This window comes from Amblyomma mixtum, chromosome 3, assembly GCF_055824585.1.
Source record: "Amblyomma mixtum isolate Tamu chromosome 3, ASM5582458v1, whole genome shotgun sequence".
NCBI classification, from domain to species: domain Eukaryota; kingdom Metazoa; phylum Arthropoda; class Arachnida; order Ixodida; family Ixodidae; genus Amblyomma; species Amblyomma mixtum.
The window spans coordinates 324,607,502-324,628,810 of NC_143014.1; the positions used below are offsets into that span (position 1 = coordinate 324,607,502).

At 45.7% G+C, this 21,309-nt stretch overlaps 1 protein-coding gene and 1 pseudogene across 1 annotated transcript; both read right to left on the bottom strand.

The window, feature by feature from the left end:
* Positions 1-2,770, bottom strand: LOC149355805 (uncharacterized; annotated as a pseudogene).
* Positions 2,771-9,264: 6,494 nt separating this feature from the next.
* LOC149355806 (TNF receptor-associated factor 6-like) lies at positions 9,265-19,487 on the bottom strand. Its single transcript, XM_089576195.1, has 3 exons — positions 19,203-19,487; positions 9,642-9,987; positions 9,265-9,413 (listed from the first exon to the last, which is right to left on the bottom strand). Exons 1-3 carry the CDS (start codon positions 19,485-19,487, stop codon positions 9,265-9,267), a joined length of 780 nt encoding a protein of 259 aa, XP_089432321.1.
* Between the last annotated feature and the right edge of the window lie 1,822 nt (positions 19,488-21,309).

Here is a 21,309-nt window from a genome sequence, read left to right on the forward strand (position 1 = left end):
TCAGATCAGCAGCTCCCACTTCACACGAAGCCAGTCGTGGTGTAGATAGCCGTCACGGGTAAGATCCTCTAGCTTCAAGGAAGTGGGAAACCAAGTGAGCTCGTTACTTGAATTTGAAGGCCTTTCAAGGTTTCCGAACAGGCCCAGTGTAACAACGTTTATGCATTTTGCCCCGGACATCGGATGCACGACGCTCAGCTTAATGTTGTGCGCAAATCGCCACGGAACAGAATCGTCCATGTCACCCTTGTGCAGCTGGAGAGCCGGGTATAACATCACCGAATCACCTCCTTCCTCGAAACGCACTCCGGGTGATATGCAGTAGCCGCGGAAGTATACATTCCCAGCAACATAGTTAGTACAGCCGGTTCTCAAAGTGGCTTCTTTAAGGGCTTCCACACCTTTGACAAAAAAGACGCAGTGGTCCAAGTGCAGGCCACAAATCCAGAACTGTTCTTTGGTCCAGAGCAATGTCTTCTCACTTCTTTCCGTGCATGCTTCGACGGCGTCAGCAATCTGCGCCAGCCTGTCAGCTTTCAGACTGGTCGAAATCGACAGGTCCTTTTTCAGTCTTTCGGTTACTGCGTTTATAGAGCTGGCAAGATTTTCTGTTTGCTCCTTTCTTCCTTCCAGACATTCCTTCATTTGCTCATTACAAGCCAACACTTCGCGCACTCTGTCCGCGAAACTGTCCAAACTGTGTTTCATTAGCTCCGGCAATCCTTTCAAGCTTTCGCTTAAAGCGATCAATTCTTGCCTCAGCGTTTCTTTGAAGGCGTTCACGCTGTGGCAAGTTTCGTTGAGTTTGTTGTCACGTTAACTCCTGTCAACAGGAAATCGCTCGAAGAAGGGTCTTATTTCACATCCCTGCTGTTTCAATGCTCTCTTGAAGGAAGACAAAATCCCCGTTTCGATCCTGAAAGTTCAGTGTCGATAGCATTCCGACGTGATGGGTGTCTCCAAAGCACGACACTCTAATCTCAGGTGCGTACACACGTCTTTGCGGACAACGGCGGCGGAGCACTTGGGGCAGGAGACCGAGTGGTGACCACACTCCCGTTGTAAGTGCTGCCAAATCTCTGAAGCTGCCATCACGTCCGCGCAGCCATTTTCTTCGTTCCAGCATTTCACCTACAAATAACAGATAACCATTAGTATGGAGCCACCCTGCAGAACAACCATCCATGCGCTTAGCGTCATGACTGCGTTCCTGCACTGCTAAACGAGCACTGAGAGGGAAACTTGTGAGTTTTGTTGTATCCTGTTGGGCTTATGGCGCATAAGAAACTACGGCTATGGGGTTAGCAAAGTCTGATGTCTTGTATAGACTACATTTGATCAGAAGATATTGTTTATTTGCTCCATTAGCTTTGCATAGTAGTCTGAAAATAAAGGCAAAATATAAAAGGGCATTTTTGTCTGGAAACAATGTTACGTGAAAAAGAATGTGTTGATTTTAAAATCAATTTAAACTTTTTCCTCGAGTTTTTCAAGTTTTATGCATACGAATAAGACGTTGGTTACCGTGAGATTGTTTCCGCATACAGGGAATGTGTTTCACTAATATTTTACACAATTTTTATAAAAGGACTTTTTGAATTCGAAGAGCACTTTTTTCGGCATAGCATTGTCAGTGGTGTAGTTCATCAGTATACCGGTAAGACGTGCTAACTAGCGGGCTGGCTCACTAATATTGAACCGTTAACTTTTTAACTATTACTTGTTGGTTCCTTCACTACTGAAAGGCACCTAGATTACCGTAAGTAATATCCACAACAGTTTTTAGAGTTTTGAAACCGCGGTTACCCTCGGCGTTGTGCCCAACAAACTCTGGCTACATCGCACCAATACATACTCCTTCGAGAAGCTTGCAGACAAAGCAACCTCTCCAGTCCACGTAATTCGTCGAGATAGCCAGAATGCCGTAGCGTCCCTCAGGTGTACATGCAAACAGAGGCACCATCTAGTGACATGACACCAAAGCACATCAACGCGCTGGGTTGAATTTTTTTCCCCGTAATTATTGATGATAGCAAAGGTGGGTGCATTAGGAGCCATTTTTTTTTGTTGAAAAGAAGTAAAACTATGTCAATAGAATAAAATGTAAAACCTGACTAAAAGCTAGAGAACTGCAACGCCAGATGACGTTGCTCAGAGGAAATCATTGGGGAAACTCTCTGCATTTAGTTAGGCCTAAGAGCAGGACCCTCGCCAATTTCCCGAAAAATTAGGGGCTTGTTGTCGCTCATACCTCTACGTGTGGGCGAGAGAGCGCGAAATAAAAGCGAACAGGAAGCATTTCGAGCCAGCTATCGCTTCGAAGAATGCAGCGGCGACAAGTATTTTTCCGAAGCGGGCGAGCAGGGCGCCGCCATCCTGTCAACGCATCCCGTAACTTACCCGTAGCGCGTGCGCGCTAGGGCTTGTAGCGTGCGTACGCACGCAATACGCTACAAGGTACATAGCGCTGTGCGCATCCACATTCGTTACCCGCGGAGCCGCTCACTGCGTACGGCCAGCTAAAAGTATCTATTCCGATCGAGCCAAGATGGTGACTTTGTGAATTTAAAAAAACCAGCCTGCTCACTTCGCCCGCTCGGCGCACTCGGGTGCATGAAACCCGATACCAGGCAGCTGCCAAAGTTCCAACTCTACATGGCTCTATGTACCTCCGCGTGAGGAGAGCGCCCTCCCACTCCTGCACAAGCTGCAGCACCAAGTTGCGATCGGCTCCGTCGACCGTCTGCGTGAGAATCGCACTCAAGGTCATGCCAAGCCAGGCTCATCTTAAAGACCCGATTAGACTTCGTGACGGAATGATTTCGGAATACAACTATTACGGCGATACTTGGGAAACTTAATAATATACTTCGACGAATAGGTGAACTGGACTAGAAAGTCGTTCCCGAATGAGCGAAGGCATTTCTCCGGTGCCGTGCACACCCTGATGTTACGCATGTTTTGCGCCTCAAGCCTGATTATAAGCGCTTTAATTTTGCATCGTAAACGTTTGTTTGCGTCTTTATTTCTTGTCACTGTTTTATTGTTGTTCTAGTCGACCAAAATGGAGATCATCAGTACATTAGTGCAAGCAATTCATACCTCTTTATTTCTTCGACATTTTTCAATGCTGGAAAACCACCTCTGGTTGGTGTCTGTCCACACAAAAGCCGCAATCCCAAGCCAACAATGGATATATCTTGAGCTTGTACTACACCCCTTCATTTCGATAAAAAGGGGGGGGGGGGGACCTGTGCTGCAGAATGGCTGGCACGGTATTCTTTTCTCGTGATGCTTGACAAAGATGAGAGTACAGGATGCGCGTCGAAAATGTACTCCCCTTGATGGTGGCATGATAGATTCTGAACGTGAAGCATTTCACCTTTTTCCGTGGGGCCCCCCTAACAGGTGTTTGGATTCAAAAAATGGAATTAGCGTTTTTATTCGCTTTTTGCTTAGCTGAACTGGTGACAACTGGGACATGTTTTGTGCTATTTATCTTCTCTTCATGGCAATAGCTGGTTCTCTGCCTGGGCACCACTGCGGGGCGTATTCTGCCTGTGCACACATCCCATGCTTTACTATTCATTGCAAAGATCGACACGTGGTGTTTGTGCAGCATGCCATAGCATTGAAATGAATAACACGGAATGAAACAAAAAAATCTAGCGGTCGTAACGAAAATTCCCCTAATAGCGGCCTCACCTTTCCGCACTGTTCTATTCCAGGTGTTCTCGGGAAGATTTAATTTTAAAAAATGTGCTTTTTGAGGTTAAAGTACGGCTTACGCGGTATAGTATTGCCAGTGTTTGCGGACACCGGAAAGCCGATGATTTGTCTTTAGTAGTGCTCTTCCTAACTATTTTCGGATAATTAACTTATTAACTATCACAGCTAGACAACTGGTTGCTGTCAGAGATTTGTATCCGGACGTTAGTCAATTTCGTAACAACGTGCCAAAATATATTAGCTTTGGAAAAGCATGCAGCCAAATCAAACTTTCCAGTGCATGTAACAAGCCAGAAGAGCCAAATTTTGTGGAGCCGCAGCGCCAGGGGTACTCGTGATTTCGAAATTATGAAAACTAATATGGCTATTACTAACGACCGGCTGCAAATCTCTAGACTAGGAGCCTAACACTACCAGTTAAAAAACAATTATTAAAAATTAGTCAAACACCTTACTACTTAAGACGATTCATTGGTTTTCTGGTGTCCACCAGCAATGGTAATAGTATGCTGAAGAAACGATATTTTTACCTCTAAAAGATATTTTTGAGAATTGAGTCTTTCCTGAAACGCCTGGTATACATCGAGACAGAAATCGCTTTTTCGGAACTTGCCTGCATCTACAGCACGACCAAGCCTGTCTATCCTGACGACAGCAAACTTGTGTTAACTAATAAAATGCTTTAGTTCACAAAAAAGTGTCTTTGTGACCGGTACGCAACCCCTAAAGTTACAAGCTCAGAAGTAAAACTAAAACTGATGATGATGATGATGATGAATTTTTATTTTATTTATTTATTTATTGAATACTGCGGACATGCTGTATGTCCAAGCTGGAGAGGAAATTATACATACAGGGGGAAAACCAAAGCAAGTGTGATAGTACCGAACAATACAAATACCACAAAACAAGCAACGCAAAAGTACAATAGAAAACGCGATTACAGCACAGCTACTAACCCAGCAGTGAAATATCAAGAATGATTACAAAGCAATGGAGAGTTCTCTGGTAGAGCATTGCATTGAGAAACTGTTCTCGGAAAAAAAGAAAACTTCTATGTATTTGTGGGTGCAAAAATAGGTTTGAGGCTAAGGGTATGGTTATGGCGCGAGGCTCGTGTAGAATCATTAAGAATGTAATTTGCAGGTCGGAAACCAAGTCTAGAAAAGTATAATGAATGAAGGAAGTTCAGACGGGTTTTCTTTCTTTTATCTGCAAGTGGTTCTACGTCTGCGAGTTTCAACAAGGCGCAAGGGCATCTGTCGCCAAAGAGCGCCAAGGCACAAGGATGTATATCTACTTAATGTGGGGTCAGAGACCCATTTCCCAAGCATTTCACCGTAAAGAAGCCGAGCACCAGGCAGGGGAAAGCTTCTACCCATTGTATCACCGGTGGGCACTCGGCGGCACTGGGGATGGAACCCCCCACCTCCCGCATGCTAGGCGGATGCTCAAACCGTAAAACTAAAGCTATTTTCAGTGGTATTTTTGAACTTTGTTCACCGAAAATCACCTTTCTTGTGATCGAGTTCCGCGTGCTCGAGTGTTCGAGTTCCGCGTGCAGTAAAAAGTCAACAAGTGTGCAGTTTGGTTAGGTGTTGGGGTTTTATGCCGCATGAGTCTGTGCTACATTCTAGGATAACGTTGCTGATTTTCAGGACGGCGGTACAGGTTGTATGATTGTTGGGGGTGAATAGGGAATGACGTGCGCGGTATAATCGCTCCAATGTAATGAGAGAACAGGACGACACCCATATTACTAACAGTGTTAAAATTAACTGCTGCCAATTTAAGTGCAGACAACGGCCGGCGGGTGAAAAGGTTAGACTCATATACATGGTCTGTTCTGAAAGTAGTAGGACTGATTTTTTTTTCTAAATTTTATTCATGATTACTATGATTAGTATTTTTCAAAAGAGCACCCTTCCGCATCTGCACGCTGCTGCCAATGAGTTTTACAGTTTTCGTACGCCTCCAGGAACGCCTGGACCGGAATGCTGTTTAGCTCCCTCGTCACGGCCTGTTGAACCGCCTCTACCGATCCGTGATGCTTCTCCTTGAGCGTCGACTTTTTTCTCGGGAATAGAAAAAAGTCTGGCGGGGTCAAGACGGGGCCCTGGGGGGGGGGGCGAGGTAGCGTTGCCACCCTGTGCTAGGCAAGATACTCCATTACGAGGAACCCTGTGTGGCTCGGCGCGTTGTCTTGGTGTAGCCGTCATTTGTTGGCGAAGGCTGGGCGGACACGAACAATGCGTTTTCGCAGTCTTCTGAGGACTTACACGTAAAAAACTGCATTAACTGTTTGTCTGGGTGGTACGAACTCTTTGTGGATGACTCCATGTGGATCAAAAAAGCAAATGAGCACGGATTTTTCCTTCGATTTGCTCTATCGCGCTTTCTTGGGGCGTGGGTAAGGAGTGGGCCATTCTGACCTCTGCCGCTTGCTTTTTGTGTCGTATTCAAACACCCACGTCGCGTAATCGGTGACCAGGTTATCCAAAAAAATCGGAGTCCTCATTCACGTGATGAAGAAGATCCTGGCAGATCGCTTTCCGGCTGGCCTTTTGCTCCTCTGACAGCACTCGCGGCACCAACTTCGCGCACACTTTCTTGATGGCTAAGTTTTCTGTCACGATCTCAAAAACTAGGATTTTAGGAATGCTAAAGTCGTTAGCAATCATTCTGATACTCATCCTGCGATCACTGTTTAGTAAATTTTTGATCACGACACATTTTCGTTGGTCTTGTTGGTCGATGAGCGTCCGGAGCGGTAGTCGTCTACCACTCTTTCCCTACCTTCTTAGAACACCTTGAGCCACTCCAAAACACCTGATCTACCCATGGCAGCATCCCCGTAGGCCTCCTTAATCATGTCATGAGTCTCTTTTCCCGTTTTGCCAAGCTTTACAGAAAATTTGATCGCGTATCGCTGATCCAGTAAACACTCCATAATTCTGCGTGACGAGGCGTTTGGACAGGGGTCCACAATACAAGCGACCTGCTCTTTTCAATGGCCGAGAGCAGACTGCCGATTTTCCCCAGCGTTCCCAATATCCCCTTTCACCGATCCTGCGCGCGTAGACAACCATTCGTCCGCCCGTTCGCCCAGGAAAAAATCAGTCCTACTACTTTCAGAACAGACCCTGTATATCTGTTTTGTATATATTATGTCCCTCCATCCAACAACGTCAATAATCTCGAACTTAAAACGAAGAAAACGCAAGATAACTTTATTTTAGAAAAAGTTTTCATGGTTTAGTTCAGACTTGCGGTTACAAGACATAGTTTGAACAGTGGAAACACTTACGCTCCTTCATACCGTCAGTTTCAGAGAAAAAATGAAAATCGTCTTTATTTTCTCTTTTAACGAGAAAAGGGGGTGACGGGTAAAAGCCGCATAACTGCGGCTTGACAAATCCCAGCCTCCTCGATGTACAGTTCGGCAGTAGTGCTCGTACAGATTTTACAGGATTCAATTTCACACTTCATCTCAGAGACCTAAAATTTCCACCCTAAAGAATAAAAAAAAAGCACATGCAGTTTTAAATACATTCGAAACACACATTCTAGAACACATCACGTTTTAAACATAAAAATTTCGAACACGCTCAGATTGAAACACGCTCAGTTTAATAATTTTTAGTTTTTAAAATCTTGAAAAAACGTTACCTTTAGTGGGAGCAGAAATTAGAAGACATTTTACAGCAAAACAAAGCACCAATAAAAAATAAAAGGGACCAAGAAAAACACAAAACGCAATCATACAAGAGAATCATGTGATGTTGGCTGCAAGGAAATGTGCATGTAGCACTCGTAATGACGATTTTTCCGGGTAGATATCCAACGGTTCTATTAGCGTTCAAAAAAAATATAGTTTTCAGGTTGAAAGATTGCTTCTGCACCACATCTGACCGACATCAGGAGAGAAGAGAATGAAGTTAAATTGTAAGCTACTGAACTACGACTGGAACATTACTTTTTGCCCATTACAGATCGGCGCCTGGTCTCAATTAAAGATGTGTAGCTGCCTCCTAGTAATAGCTATAATAAGCATTAATAACTGCGTAAAATCGATTACCTTAGTCCCCGTGGCTTAAAAAATATTCATCATTTATCGTGGAATTCGAAAGCTGCGCGCCGGTGAGGTGGCGCATGTGCGATGGAGTGACGTAATTTTTTGGGCATCGCTGTCATTGCTACGCAGTAGAGCAATTTGCAAATCACGTGAGAAATGAAGAAAATTTGTTAATCTACAGCGCTGAAGGTTATCACGCTTCCAAATTTAAAACAATTATATGCATAATGATAGTGGTTAGCTCTAAATCTAAATTTGCAGGCTAAGCTATATTTGCAAGAGTCGTCCTCGCTGCAATAATTATGAAGTCAACTGTAAGAACCTTTTACCAGTTGACAAGGGAACATAATTCAGCTTTTTCCGGACGTCAACGGTGATGGAAAAGCCAGAGTTTTATCTTGGCAAATAGTAATTTCTAACGATTAGTATTGCACCGGTCTCATGAACATGACAAATAAACCAATACTGGAGCGACCTACAGGTGCCCACAAAAGTTTTCAGAACACGAGGATTACAAGAAGGCTTAATATCTGACCAGTATAAGCATGCAGTGTCGAACTGATGCATGTGCTCCGTACTGTCCTACGCGATCTGAAGGACAAGCTTCTGAATGCCTGGCAGCGCCGCGACGTAGCAAGGAAATTCAGCTTTTTTTTGTGTGTGGTTTCAGCGTTCGAAAACTTTTGTGGGCACATGTACGCGTTTGATGGTTTTGGTTTTGTGGGGTTTAACGTCCCAAAGCGACTAAGGCTATGAGAGACGCCGTAGTGAAGGGCTCCGGAAATTTCGCCCACCTGGGGTTCTTTAACGTGCACTGACATCGCACAGTACACGGGCCTCTAGAATTTCTCCTCCAAAGAAATTCTAGCCGCCGCGGCCGGGATCGAACCCGCGTCTTTTCGGTCAGCAGCCGAGCACCATAGCCACTGAGGCACCGCGGCGGCTGTACGCGTTTGAATAAGTGCAACGATTGATCCAGCTGGACTAATTCTCTAGGATTGCATTGTAGCTTGAGCTCACGTCACCCACGTTAGGGGCATTTCATTGAATAAAGTGCCCTTTTGTCTCTCGAGCAAGTGTGATTCATAGCAGCAACTCAAATATTAATCGAAGCTGGTCTCCGTGCACGTAGCCGTCGCGGGTGAGGTCGCCTAGGTTAAGGGACGGGGATTCAAAATAACCAGGCCCGTTAGATGATTCTGAAGGCCTCTGGGTACATTTGGATGTACGCCACGGTTTCACTTCGAGCTGGCATTTTGCGCCTCCTTCTGGGTGCACGACGCTCAGCCTCATTCGGTGCTCGAGTGGCCACTGAATAAAGTCGCCCATGTCCCCCTTGTGCACTTGTAACCGCAAATGCAGGGTGAGAGATCCGCCATGCTTTCTGAATAAAATTCCAGGTGAAATGCAGTAGCCGCGCAGGTACACGCACTCGCTGAAATACGAAGCATACCCCACCTTCAACGCTTTTTGTTTGAGTGGTTCCCACCGTTTGCAAAAAACTCGCAGTGCTGCACTTGCAGCTTATTGTGCCCAACAACGAGGCCAATGTTGTTCAATGTCTTCTGCATATCAGCTTTGGTTTCAGCTTTTGCAGCGTCGATGACACCTGCAAGCCGTGAACATCTGTCACCGTTTTCTCGGGTCACACTCGCTAACTCGCCACTGAGTGTCTCTTCCAATGCGCCCATCCTAGTGGAGAGAGTGTCGATTGTTGACCGTTTCATCTCCTCAATAGACGCGGTTATTTCGCGAATGCTTTGTATTAAAGTGCCGTGGCTTTGGCGTGTTGTTTGTGAGAGTTCGTGCTTCAGCGTTTCTGTGGAGGCGTTCTGACCGTGCGAGATTTCATTCAGTCGGTCGCCTAGCGCTCTGCTCTCACTAACCACCTGCTCCATAACGGCCTTCATTTCACGGGCTTGCTCTTCCAACACTCGGCTCGAAGCTGTCGAAGAACTTGACTCGTCTCGGCGCACAACCTGTCCTCCGCATTGCGGCGCAGGAGGCGCCCTCTGGTTTGCACAGTTCGACCTGAGGTGCGTGCAGACGTCGCTGCAGAGAACCGAGGCCGCGCACTTGGGGCAGCGAGTGCAGTGGTGTCTGCAGTCGCGCTGGAAATGTTGAGAGATTTCAGAAGCGGCCATTACAGCCGGGCAGCCGTTTTCTTCGTTCCAGCACATAACCTGGAAGTGAGGAATTCAGTGGATCATGAAGGCTGAACAATTAAAATATAATTAGAAATAATGCATACAACGGCAGAAGAAAATAGGCTTGCTTTCCAGGTTTTATTGGTTCGAAGATCAGAGGTAACCGATAGATAACTATCAGGATTGATAAGTATAGATAATTATGTTGAATGTCACTGCGAGAAAAAAAAAGGCTATTTTTGACAATAGAAACTCAACTACAGCACGCAGTGCGGGTCAGTGAAACAAAGAATGAGCTCTTTCCACTGATAACTCCCAGTTGACGATTCTCGATCTAAGAGGTGTAGGGACGCCTTCGTCCCCTGCGTTCGCTTTCCCTCAACGCACTAGTTCCCTGTAGCTAGCTCTTGCGAAACGTGCTCTTCTCAGTTTGATTACTTTAACCAACAGGGAAGGGCGCTCGCGTCGCAGGGACACCAGCGCCACGGATGGCGTTTCGCGAGCCGCTCCGCTCTTCGCCGCGGGCGTCCTCGTGTGGAAACATGTTCCCGCTTAGCTCGTCCCGTCTGGCCTCGGAGCTTCCCTCTTGCCCTAGCGTGGGCGAACGTTCGCTCGTAACCGTGCTGGTGAGTCGGACATCCTCGATTCCTCAGTGTATTTTTTGCTAGCTGGCGTTATTGTTGTTATAGCAATAAATTCCTTGTTTGTGTCAGCCAGTGTGTCGTTCCTTTGTTCCCGCAGAGCACGGCCCGCCGTGGTCGGCGAGCGCTCGGTAGCGTACGCGACCACGAGGTGGGGTGCGCGCGGCTTTGGACTGGGTGAGCCGCGGTTAAACGGGGAGAACGTATTTATCTCCCCATTTTAAAACCCCACAGAGGAAATCAGACATTAAAGAAAATATAGACTGAAATCTGCAGGTTAGAGCGGGGGGGGGGGGGGGGATACTTTGTGGGGTTTAATTCGCAACGCAGCATATCAGCCATGAGAAAGCGCTAAGGATTTCTTATTAATCCCGGAGTCATTTATGGTCTTTTTTTGTCTATTTTTATCTAATGTTCATTTATTATTCTATGTTAGCTTCCTTAGGGTGTTCTGTCGGTGCACGCGCCTTGGCCTCCGAAGGCTAGCCGGGAGTATTAGAAAAATAAGCAAATAAACGAGCACTGACATCGTACAGCTGCATGAAAGTGCGGCCGCCGAGGCGAGAATCCGGTCGCATGCATTTGGGGCTCAGCAGCCGAAGGCCACAGCCAGTATGCTCCCACAATGAATGCTGAAAACTGAGGCGAGGAGAGGAAAGCCTTTTATGCAATATATTTGGTTGTGACCGGAAGCAAAAAATTGGCTTAAATGCAAAACTCCTGCAAGGTATGTTTAAAACGTAACGTTAAACGACTTCGTGATCAAAAACCTTGATTAGCTATCGAGAAGAATATGCACCAATGCAATTCTCGCCTGTAAAGGCGTTCAGCTAGAAAGAAAACAAACGGGAAGGAATTTGGTGCATGCAGCAATAGAAACATAAAAGTATACCTGCTTTCAATGAAAGAAATAAATAAATAACACCCTTGTCTAGAAAAAAATAATTACTGATCTTGAATATCGATACAAAGAGAAAAAATTATTAATTACTCAAGAGAACTACCAGTGTTCAAGATTCTGCTGAAAGGAGTAAATGAGTTTATTGCAAGTAACATTCTAGCTATCGCTAAAAATGAATCGGTTTCTTCAGTACCAAAGCTCTCCGCTACAGCACTAATTATCTCAAGGTTTCGAGTGCATTTCTGATTTTGGCTTGATCCGCTTGCATTTTCGGTAATATAAAAATCGAGCATTGTTACGGAAGTTCACAATTGTGTCCAAATAGGGTATCGTCATGAACTCCATTATTCTAATTTCATTCATCCCTATAACTGCAATCGATAAAATAAACAACTATAACAACAAATAAACAACGCTTCACTTGGCGGCGAGTTTGATGGGCAAGTGCGCTTAGAATCTTGCTTGGATCCAGAGAACGCGTGAAAAAAAAGATTCAGCATGCATGTATTGGCTGCGCTGCCTTTGTGATATAAAACGACGGTCTAAATATAAGCGATCAAGGACGACTCACGCAGAGACAACTTTATTTTCTATGGAAATCCGTATAACTTGTCTCCGGTGTAAGAAAGCCAATTCATGCTGAAGCAAGTAGTCTTCAATTACCTCGCTTGCTACGGCGTTGATCATCTGTTTGCATCATTACGACAAAGGAGGCAATACACGCATGCTATTCTTTTTTTTCATACCGCACCGTCGAAACGGATGGAGAAGCGTTTATATATCAGCGGAAGAAACTGGCTGCCTCTGAAGCGCGTACCAAGGCGCTCACGCAGACTAAAAATGCCGCCATTCCTGACGACCCAGAAAGCGCACGGCGCCGAAGGACGGCTTTTCTGCATGATGCGGGCAAACAATAAACGCTTGCATGAAGCATTGAAAGGCGCCCCCTGGCGAGAAATGATGGTAGGGGCGCGGCTTCGCTGGTGCCGGCGATAAGGCGAGCATCAGATCATCCAGGTGGGTCAACCGGATGTTCCGACGCCCGCTCGCTCTGCTGCGCATCTCCTGATAGAGCGCACTAGCGTGTATTTTTTTTTTGCAGTTTGGTGACCGCTCGCATGCTCTGTTTTATTTTTGGTGCGCCTGTACATCCACCTTCTACATGTACGTCGGCCCAGCTTTCTTCATATTATGCACGAATGTCCAAGGAATAGAATGACCTTCACTCTGCTGCTAGGATTCTTTGTATCCATGACCATCTCAAGCAGTGAACTGAACAACTCGTACATAAATAGAAACACCAACCCTCACGTGAAACCCTGTTGCAGGTATACTTGAGCACTGGAAATCAAATAATTAAAGAACTAAGGATTTCAAAAGTACCCTTACTAGCGACAGCTACTCAGTTATAGACGAACCGGCTACGTGTGTCACACACTGGCGTCTTACAACTGATGCTTGGGTGAGTTGGTATGCCATTTCAAAATTGATAACACCATCATAACTTCCCAGTAACCAGAAGCTCTAATTCTTTTGCTGATGGCTAAGTAGGGGCTGGTAAACGCATGCGTCCCTGGACCATTCGATGAGTACGGCTTCAATAACTTAAAAACAGAAAATTGTTTTGTTTTGTTTTTATTTTGGGAGGGAGGGGAGGAGAGGGCGCAGTATCTGTCTCGCATCTCCGTGGTCACCTGAGCCACGTGGTAAGTGAAGGGATAAAGGAGGGACACGTTCCCTTGTTACTATGCCTGCTTAATACCTTTGTGTGAAGCATGGGTGGGAAGGTTTAGTTTTGGAATATCTGCAATGTGGGCCGAGATACCCTTGCACAGATTGCCAAATATTGTTATTGTGCTCTTTTAGGCGTTCATTGATCCATCTTCTCGTCTGTCCCAGGTATTACTTGCAGCAGGCAAATGGGATGCCACAGACAACACCTTCTTGATACGCCACGAAATGATTCTTGTGCTTTGTGGTATCTTAATTCTTGCTGTTGTTTGAAGCGTCGTGCATTTTTTCTCGTTAGAAGCAACAAAACTTTTGTTTCTAGTCTGCGCCTGTCCTGATGATCTTTCTTTTCGTCCCTATCAAAAGACACACTGTTCCTTTTTGAGATCAAAGCTGGCTTCCTCATCGGTCGAGAGTAAGTGCTGAATGAGCGACTTGAAACGACGCTCAACGAAAGGTGTTACAGTTAGAATGAAAAAATTCTGGGGACCACTTTGCCCTTACTAAAGTGCGACGAGGCGGAAGCCATTTCCGTCTCTGTTGCTGCACCTGTTACTGTGGTGATGACGTCAGAGGTGACGTCACACGCATGCGCGGCTGTGCCAGGGGGGAGTCGGAGCGGCTATCGGCGCTCCATATATAGACTGTGGTGGCGTAACGCGCAAGCGCAGGACATCTCCGGTTGCGACACTACGCCATTTCATGACGGGGTCAGTTTTTGTTATTATGTCTATTAATTTTATAAATTTGTCTTTAATTCACCTCAGTTATTTTCTGCTACGACCTACTATGCAAAGTCGATGACGTGATCAATTCTTATTAATTAAGTTGATTCAATATGAATTAATAATTCTTAAGGAATGCTGTCTTGTGACACACGACGTAATGTTAATGACGCAGTCAGTTTATAATTGCTAGCTAAGGCGTGTCAATTTCGTGTTACGACATACTACGCCATGTTGGTGACGTCATTTGTCTGACAGCTAAGATGGGACTTCTGCGGACGCACACGCCGGCGACTAATGAATCTAGAAAGGCTTGTGCCTTAATTAATATACGCCGTATTATGTATTCATGACAGATGGAACAGCTTCGTAGGCTATGTGGCTTCTTTATATGTGAAGACGACTGCGAACTCTTTTTTGTTTTCTTGCGGGGTAATACCTTTTCATCTTCATGGCGGTGTTTAATTCGAATGTCCTTATCACCTAAACACGGGTTAGTCGATTGTGTATGGAAACGGAAACGGATCGCTTGAGTTGTGTTACTGGATGTCGATCTTGGAAGAAGTGAAACACCCACAGCGTGGATGTTAGGTTCGATCAGCACTTTGAGAGAGGAAAAACTTTACTGACTAACTAATTTTCGTGATTCACCTTCCTACAGCCATATACATGGTCTGTTCTGAAAGTAGTAGGACTCATTTTCTAAAACAAAATTTACTCAAGAGAACAGTACAAACGATTACAATTTTTCAAGCTAGCACCCTTTCGCACCTACACGCTGCTGCGAATGAGTTTTACAGTTTTCGTACGCCTCCAGGAACGGCTGGACCGGAATGCTGTTTAGCTCCCTCGTCACGGCCTGTTGAACCACCTCAACCGATCCGTGATGTTTCCCCTCGAGCGTCGATTTTATTCTCGGGAATACAAAAAAGTCTGGCGGGGCCAAGTCGAGGTTGTAGGGGGGCTGAGGCAGCGTTGCCACCTTGTGCTGGGCAAAAAATCGGGGTCCTCATTCACATGATGAAGAAGATCCTACCGGTTGGCCTTTTCCTCCTCTGACAACACTCCCGGCACCAACTTCGCGCACGCTTTCCTCATGGATAAGTTTTCTGTCACAATCTCAAAAACTTGGGTTTGAGGAATGCTCAAGTCATCAGCAATCATTCTGATACTCATTCTACGATTAATGTTAAGTAAATGTTTCACTCGCTACACATTTTCGTTGGTCTTGCTGGTCGAAGGGCGTCTGGAGCGGTCGTCTTCCTCCACTCTTTCCTTACCTTCTCGGAAAAGCTTGTGCCACTAAAAAACACCTGATCTACCCATGGAAGCGTCACCGTAGGCCGCCATAATAATGTTGAGAGTCTCTTTGCCCGTTTTACCAAAATTTACTCAAAATTTGATCGCGTATCGCTGATCCAGTAAACGCTCGAAGATTCTGCGTGACGAGACGTTTTGACAGGGGTTCACAGTACAAGCGACCTCCTCTCTTCAACGGCCGAGAGCCGACTGCCGATTTTCCCCAGCATTTCCAATATCCCCCTTCAACGATCCTGCACGCGCAGACCACCTCTCGTCCGCCCGTTCGCCCAGGAAAAAATCAGTCCTACTACTTTCAGAACAGACCCTGTATCTCACCTTGGCGGTACGACCGTAAGGAAACTTTCATAAGAGACCACATATCGTAGCAGCTATTAAGGTAGTTGTTGGAGGCATCACTGAAATGAATATAAATCATACTGATGAAGACAATAGCGAAAAAAGAATATGGACAGTGGAGCAACACTTGAGATCTTTAAGACCGACACTCAGTAACGCTGTTCAAGTGATCCATTAATACTCAGCGCAATAACCTGTGCTTAGGTGACAAGAGCTTCTGCATTCACACGTGGCCATGAAGTGGAAAGAGTGTCAGCACGAGAGTGAAAAAAAAAGTTTGCGAGACTGTTCAGAAATAAAAAAGCAGCATCACCTCCGGAGCTCTCACGCCTGTAAAAATTACAGAACACTTAATTTTTAATAGTAAGTGCAAGCTTTCAGTCAAAACAAGCGCTCAGCGATTAAGCTTCGACTGATGTGGAGGTGAGTTTGCATGTCAGGAGTGAAGGTACAAAACACGCCACTGATATATAACAAGGGAGGGGGGGGGGGACCTATGCGCGCTCCCCTTCATAGAGACCGCTATCAGCTCAGCAGTCGTGCACCATACTTTAAACTTATCAAGTGCGATAAACCGACGCGCAAAAGCAGCGCGAAGTTTGTCGTCGCTCAGGGCACTCTGTCACATAGATAGCAGCGCCGCGGTGCGGCCCCGCAGACGCTCCTGACGCCGGACCACGGTCTCTCCACTTTCGCTCACACCTGTAGCTACTCCGCTTTCTGCACTGTTGAGCAATTATCGACAAAGCAAGCAGCGTTAATGATGAGGAAGTTAGAGCGCAAAAAAACAAAGACAAAGTGGAGACGTGGACGGGACAAGAGCTAACTTTCAATAACTGATTTATTGAAGTGCGGGAAGGGAACCTAGCGGGGCCGCCGCGCATGCGCTAAGCCACTTGTCTCCCAAACTTGCTGTTGTTAAACCCTGAGGCGAGTGTGCAGAAGGTGGTGAAGGCATACATGGTTCAAAATAGTTAAGATTGTACACATTATGATAACAAAAATCGATGTTCTTTTGGAGTCATGTGCACTGAGGGCGTGCTGATGCATAGATCGTTCTGAGCGATCTTAGCGGCTTCAAACAGCTCACGTTCGAGCCTACCTTGATGCTTCCCGACTACCGAGGTGCTTTTCAGCAGCGGTAGACATTTGCAGTCCTTACAATGGGGTGCGAGGTTCGAGCCGTAGCTTTTATCTAGTGAATTGGCATGCTCCCTCAATCTGTCGTTTAAACAGCGACCTGTCTGACCGATATAGACTTGACCACAGCTCAGAGGGATATGATAACGCCTTCTTCACAGGGAACAAATCTTTCTTCATGCTTCTTATTGCACCCAGGATTCTTTTGACGCTCACCAGTCAGCATGGGACATAACTTGGATAGCTTGCATGGTGCCTTGAAGGTAACATTAGCCTGGAATTTAGCCGCAATTCTCTTCAGATTACGCGACACGCGGTGCACGTAAGGCATGACAGCGAACCTTTTGCTCATTTGTTCCTTCGTGCGCCTTTGCAAGGGTGTTTTTATCTTCTGTATCAGCGTTTCCGCCACAGCTACGATCACTTCGGCGGGGTAGCCAGAACTACCTAAACGCTCCACTCGGGTGTGTAAACTTTCTTCTGTTTTATGGTGACAAGACTTCAAGAGCGCTGCACGAAGACATGATGTAGCTATCCCTCTTTTGACTAACTTAGAGTGAGCTGAGTCAAAGGGAGCTCATCATGAACTACCAACAGGCCCCAATTTCTACTCTGCTGAAGCAGCGTTAAGACGGCAGATATTTTTTTAGCATCCATCGATCTAGTTTCTTCGCGAAGGCAGCAAACTTAACAATACGACAGAACTTATCCCGTTACACAGTGAATTTCGCTGACTGCGAGTCATTTATGTCCTAGTACCGAACATTATCGGTACAGAATGTTACCGGTAATACAGAATCTGCTCCTATGGGGCAGAAACGCAGAAGCTAACGAACGACATCCCTCTTAAACATAGGATATAGCGCAGCAAGCAAAGAAAATGATGTAACGATAAGGAACAGGAAGGGGGCAGATTGGATCAGGGAATAAACGCGGGTTTATGACATCTGAGGAGAAATCAATTTTTCGGGCTTGGACCACAATTATGCGCTAAGTTTTGACGGACAGGTGATAGGCATTATCATGGTGTACACCGTGGACATTATTCAAGAGCAGAGAACACTAGTAGCATATTTTTTCACCTAACTTGAGTTGGGAAACTTACATCGACTATCTCTGCAAAAACTTTGTGTTGTGACTGCACTTCCACGATGTCGCAGCGCTGTCTTTAAAATGTAAAGTTATGCACTAGCCACTCTCATTTACTTACTGCAGTTTGGTATGGGCTACGTGGACAGTGACTAATGCGGAGAAATTTATCATACTACAAAAAAGAATGGTTCGTCTGAATGGCAAACTTGAAAGGCCATGTCCCCTAACACAAATTTACGAAACATAACATTATTCGCGTGGACAATTTATATGAGTGCCGTCTTCTGGAAGCAATGCATTTTTTTCCACCAATCAAAGAAATTATCAACTTCAGCATCCTTAGAACTGCGCCAAATTCCTGTCAACACAAGAAAGCTGCATACATGGACAACACCCCATTTTCGTAACTACAAATTGGAATCTTTACCTGATAACCTGCCCGGCACTTTGAATACCTTTAACACTGCTGGCTACACCAGAAAAAAACTTACCTATTTTGTAAAACTATGAATGAATATGTGTCGTTTTGCTTTCGATTGTCAATGCATTATTTGTGAACGTATTGTGTTACTTTTGCGCAAATGGTTGTAATGTTTCTTCCAATAACGTGACGCGTTTAGTACAGCAATCTACAATTTACAGCGTTGTTACTAATGTATGCAAAATGCTTGTTATGCTTGTTTTTCTCCGTTATGTTTCTTCTGTGATGCATATGACGAATTTTCACTATTTTTTGTAAGCTTTCATGGTTCCATTTTATTATTACGTTTGCTATATGAGCTGTCACTTGTAACGGTTGCCTGGACTTAGTTAAGCAGCTCTCAGCGTTTATCCAGGAAGCCCCCGGCAAAAGCTAGAAATTAACTGAATTGACCTGAATTTACATGGACTTCGGCAGGGCATGTAATGCGATGGCAAGATTATCGATGGTACTTAAGGGTAACGGAGTGGATTTCAAGAGACCAGAATCAGATTTAAGGCAGAAGTAGGGGGGGCGCAGCAGAAAGATGGGCGGGCGGATGAGATTAAGAAGTTTGCGGGGGATACAGTGGCTGCAGCAGGCAAAGGAGAAGGTTAATTGGAGAGATATGCGACAGGGCTTTTTCCTGCAGTGGGCGTAGTCAGAGTAATGATGACATTACAAGAAGTTCAGGAAGTTCAGAAGTTCAGTTCAAGTCGCAGCCATTACCTGTTCATCAAGATTCCACCAAGAGTTAACGCAGCTAATGTGAGAAAATTAAATCTCATGTTATATCCATAGCCCCACCCCTTATTTAATACACCTGAATAGGGGTCTTGAAAATAAACCGAACTGAACTGAACAGATTACTGCCGTCCTTTTGAAAATAAGTATGCCCCCACTTCTCTTTCCAGCATCTCTTCGGGAGGGCACTCGGTCCAGATGACGTCTGCGTCCAAGAAATGCTGCTCATCCAGAGGGCACACCCGCTCCCCGTCTCCGCTGCACTGGTCGTAGCAGGACAGGCACAACAGGTGCATGCAGGGGAACAGTGCGGTCATCCTGCACACCAATCCACAGGCGCGGCATACACTGTTCTGCGGAATGGTTTGAATGAAGCGCAGGGGTCTCCAGTCCAGGTCAGCGGCGAAGCCTACCAACGTGCACTGCTGGCCTCGAGCAGACATCGTTCACGCCGTCTGCTGCAGCTGCTCAGAAATTTATGAAAACGGCGATTACCGCCCCTGCCAAGGCGTGGTTTCATCTTTCCTTTCCTTTTTTTTTTACCGGTGTCCATGGCTACAATCAGGGTTTTTCATCTCTCACATCACGGTCGTCGCTTGACTCAGCGCGCGTCAGTCGAGCGGCTTTCTGTCTTCGACCGTTATCAACTTTGTGGCTCAGGCGTACTTGGTTGATTGGTGTTCAAAACGTCCCACAGTGACTCAGGCTGTGAATGACGCCGCAGTGAACGGCTTCGTAAATTTTGACGAACTGCGGTTCTTTAACACGCACCGAAATCGCACAATACACGGGCCTCTAGAATTTCGCCTCCATCGAAATTTGGCCTTAGCGGTCCGGTTTCGGTGGAGATGGAATTCTAAAGGCCCGTGTACTGTGCGATCCCAGCGCCCGTAAAAGAACCATCCACAACTCTTCGAGCGGTGTCCCGTTCCCTAACCAAATCATTTCGTACTCGGACCACAAATTCTCTATTTTGTGTTTACCTGAAGAAATTTGAGGGCGAGTAGCTGTCCAGTGGACACCGTCCTGGATAAGTGGTGATGTAATCAGCAGATTCGTGACGTCACCGAATATAAAGAAGGAAAAGAATTTAGAGGTGTAGATGAAAGAGGTAAGAAGCGCCGGCTGAGGCAGGATCCCTCCGTTAGGCTTCGAGGTCAAGACGATAATGATCGTCGCTGTATAGCTGCGAAGGAGCTAGAGGGAAGCACCTCGACCAACAGGCACATTGCTCATCTAATGTAAAAACACCTCAAAACGGAAATCAGAGAAAGAACTGAGGTCCCTGTGGCAGCAAGTCGCTGATTTAACTGGGCCAAGCCGTAGCTTAACCGGCCACATTTCTTTTAAAAACACTGGGTTTCTTCATGAGTCAATCTAGCGTACTTCTGTCTAAACTACATGCTGTATGTTAGCACTAATGAAATGCAAAGTCGAGGAACTTTCTAAACACCACGCGTGTTTGATGGCCTCTCATTCTCCGCGCTGCAGCTCTTATTTGAAGCAAGGGCGGCAGATGAAGAAAGTAAGCCTACATTGCCATTTCAAGTTAAACTTGAAAAACGAACACTGCTGCACAATTGAGTTTCAAGCTTTATTAATGCGAGAGCATTACATTACTCTTTCGCGTCAGCAATAAGTGACCGCAATTTTTTCCGCATGATTACATTGCTCTTTCAAGACAAACATGTGAAAGTGTGACTGTGACAGATAGTGAGCGGTAAAATGTTGCCGTGAGAGAAAGTTTTGTAGATGACGAGCAATTAGTCCATTTATTACAAGCGAAAAAAACGTGAAAAAAGCGGGTCAGAACAGCCATGGACGACGATACTGTGCATGGACGTCAGAACAGTCATGGACGTCGATATAGCGTGTGGGCGTTTTGCTTTCGCATTGCTCCAATGCGTGCGACACAGTGATCTCAAAGTTTTTCAAACCTATTGCTCTTCTAAATGAAAACAAGACAAACGAGCATGTAAAAAGCTATAGCATAAACTCATGGCCACAACGACTTGAGGGCGATTCTTGTACACGAGAGCAAACAAGCATGTACTCCCACCAATTAAATCAAATATTAAGATAAATGCATTATTTCTCTCTTGTTCGTCATGATCCGTGTCTGTGTCAAAGCGAGTATCCGAGATGATCAGACAACACGAACAAATCGATGCGTTGCCATTCCTGTTAAACACGCGGCCCCCTTCGTTAGTTCTCCCCAATCAAGGCAGCACTGTTTCCTGCTTCGGCATGCAATCCCGGGGAACG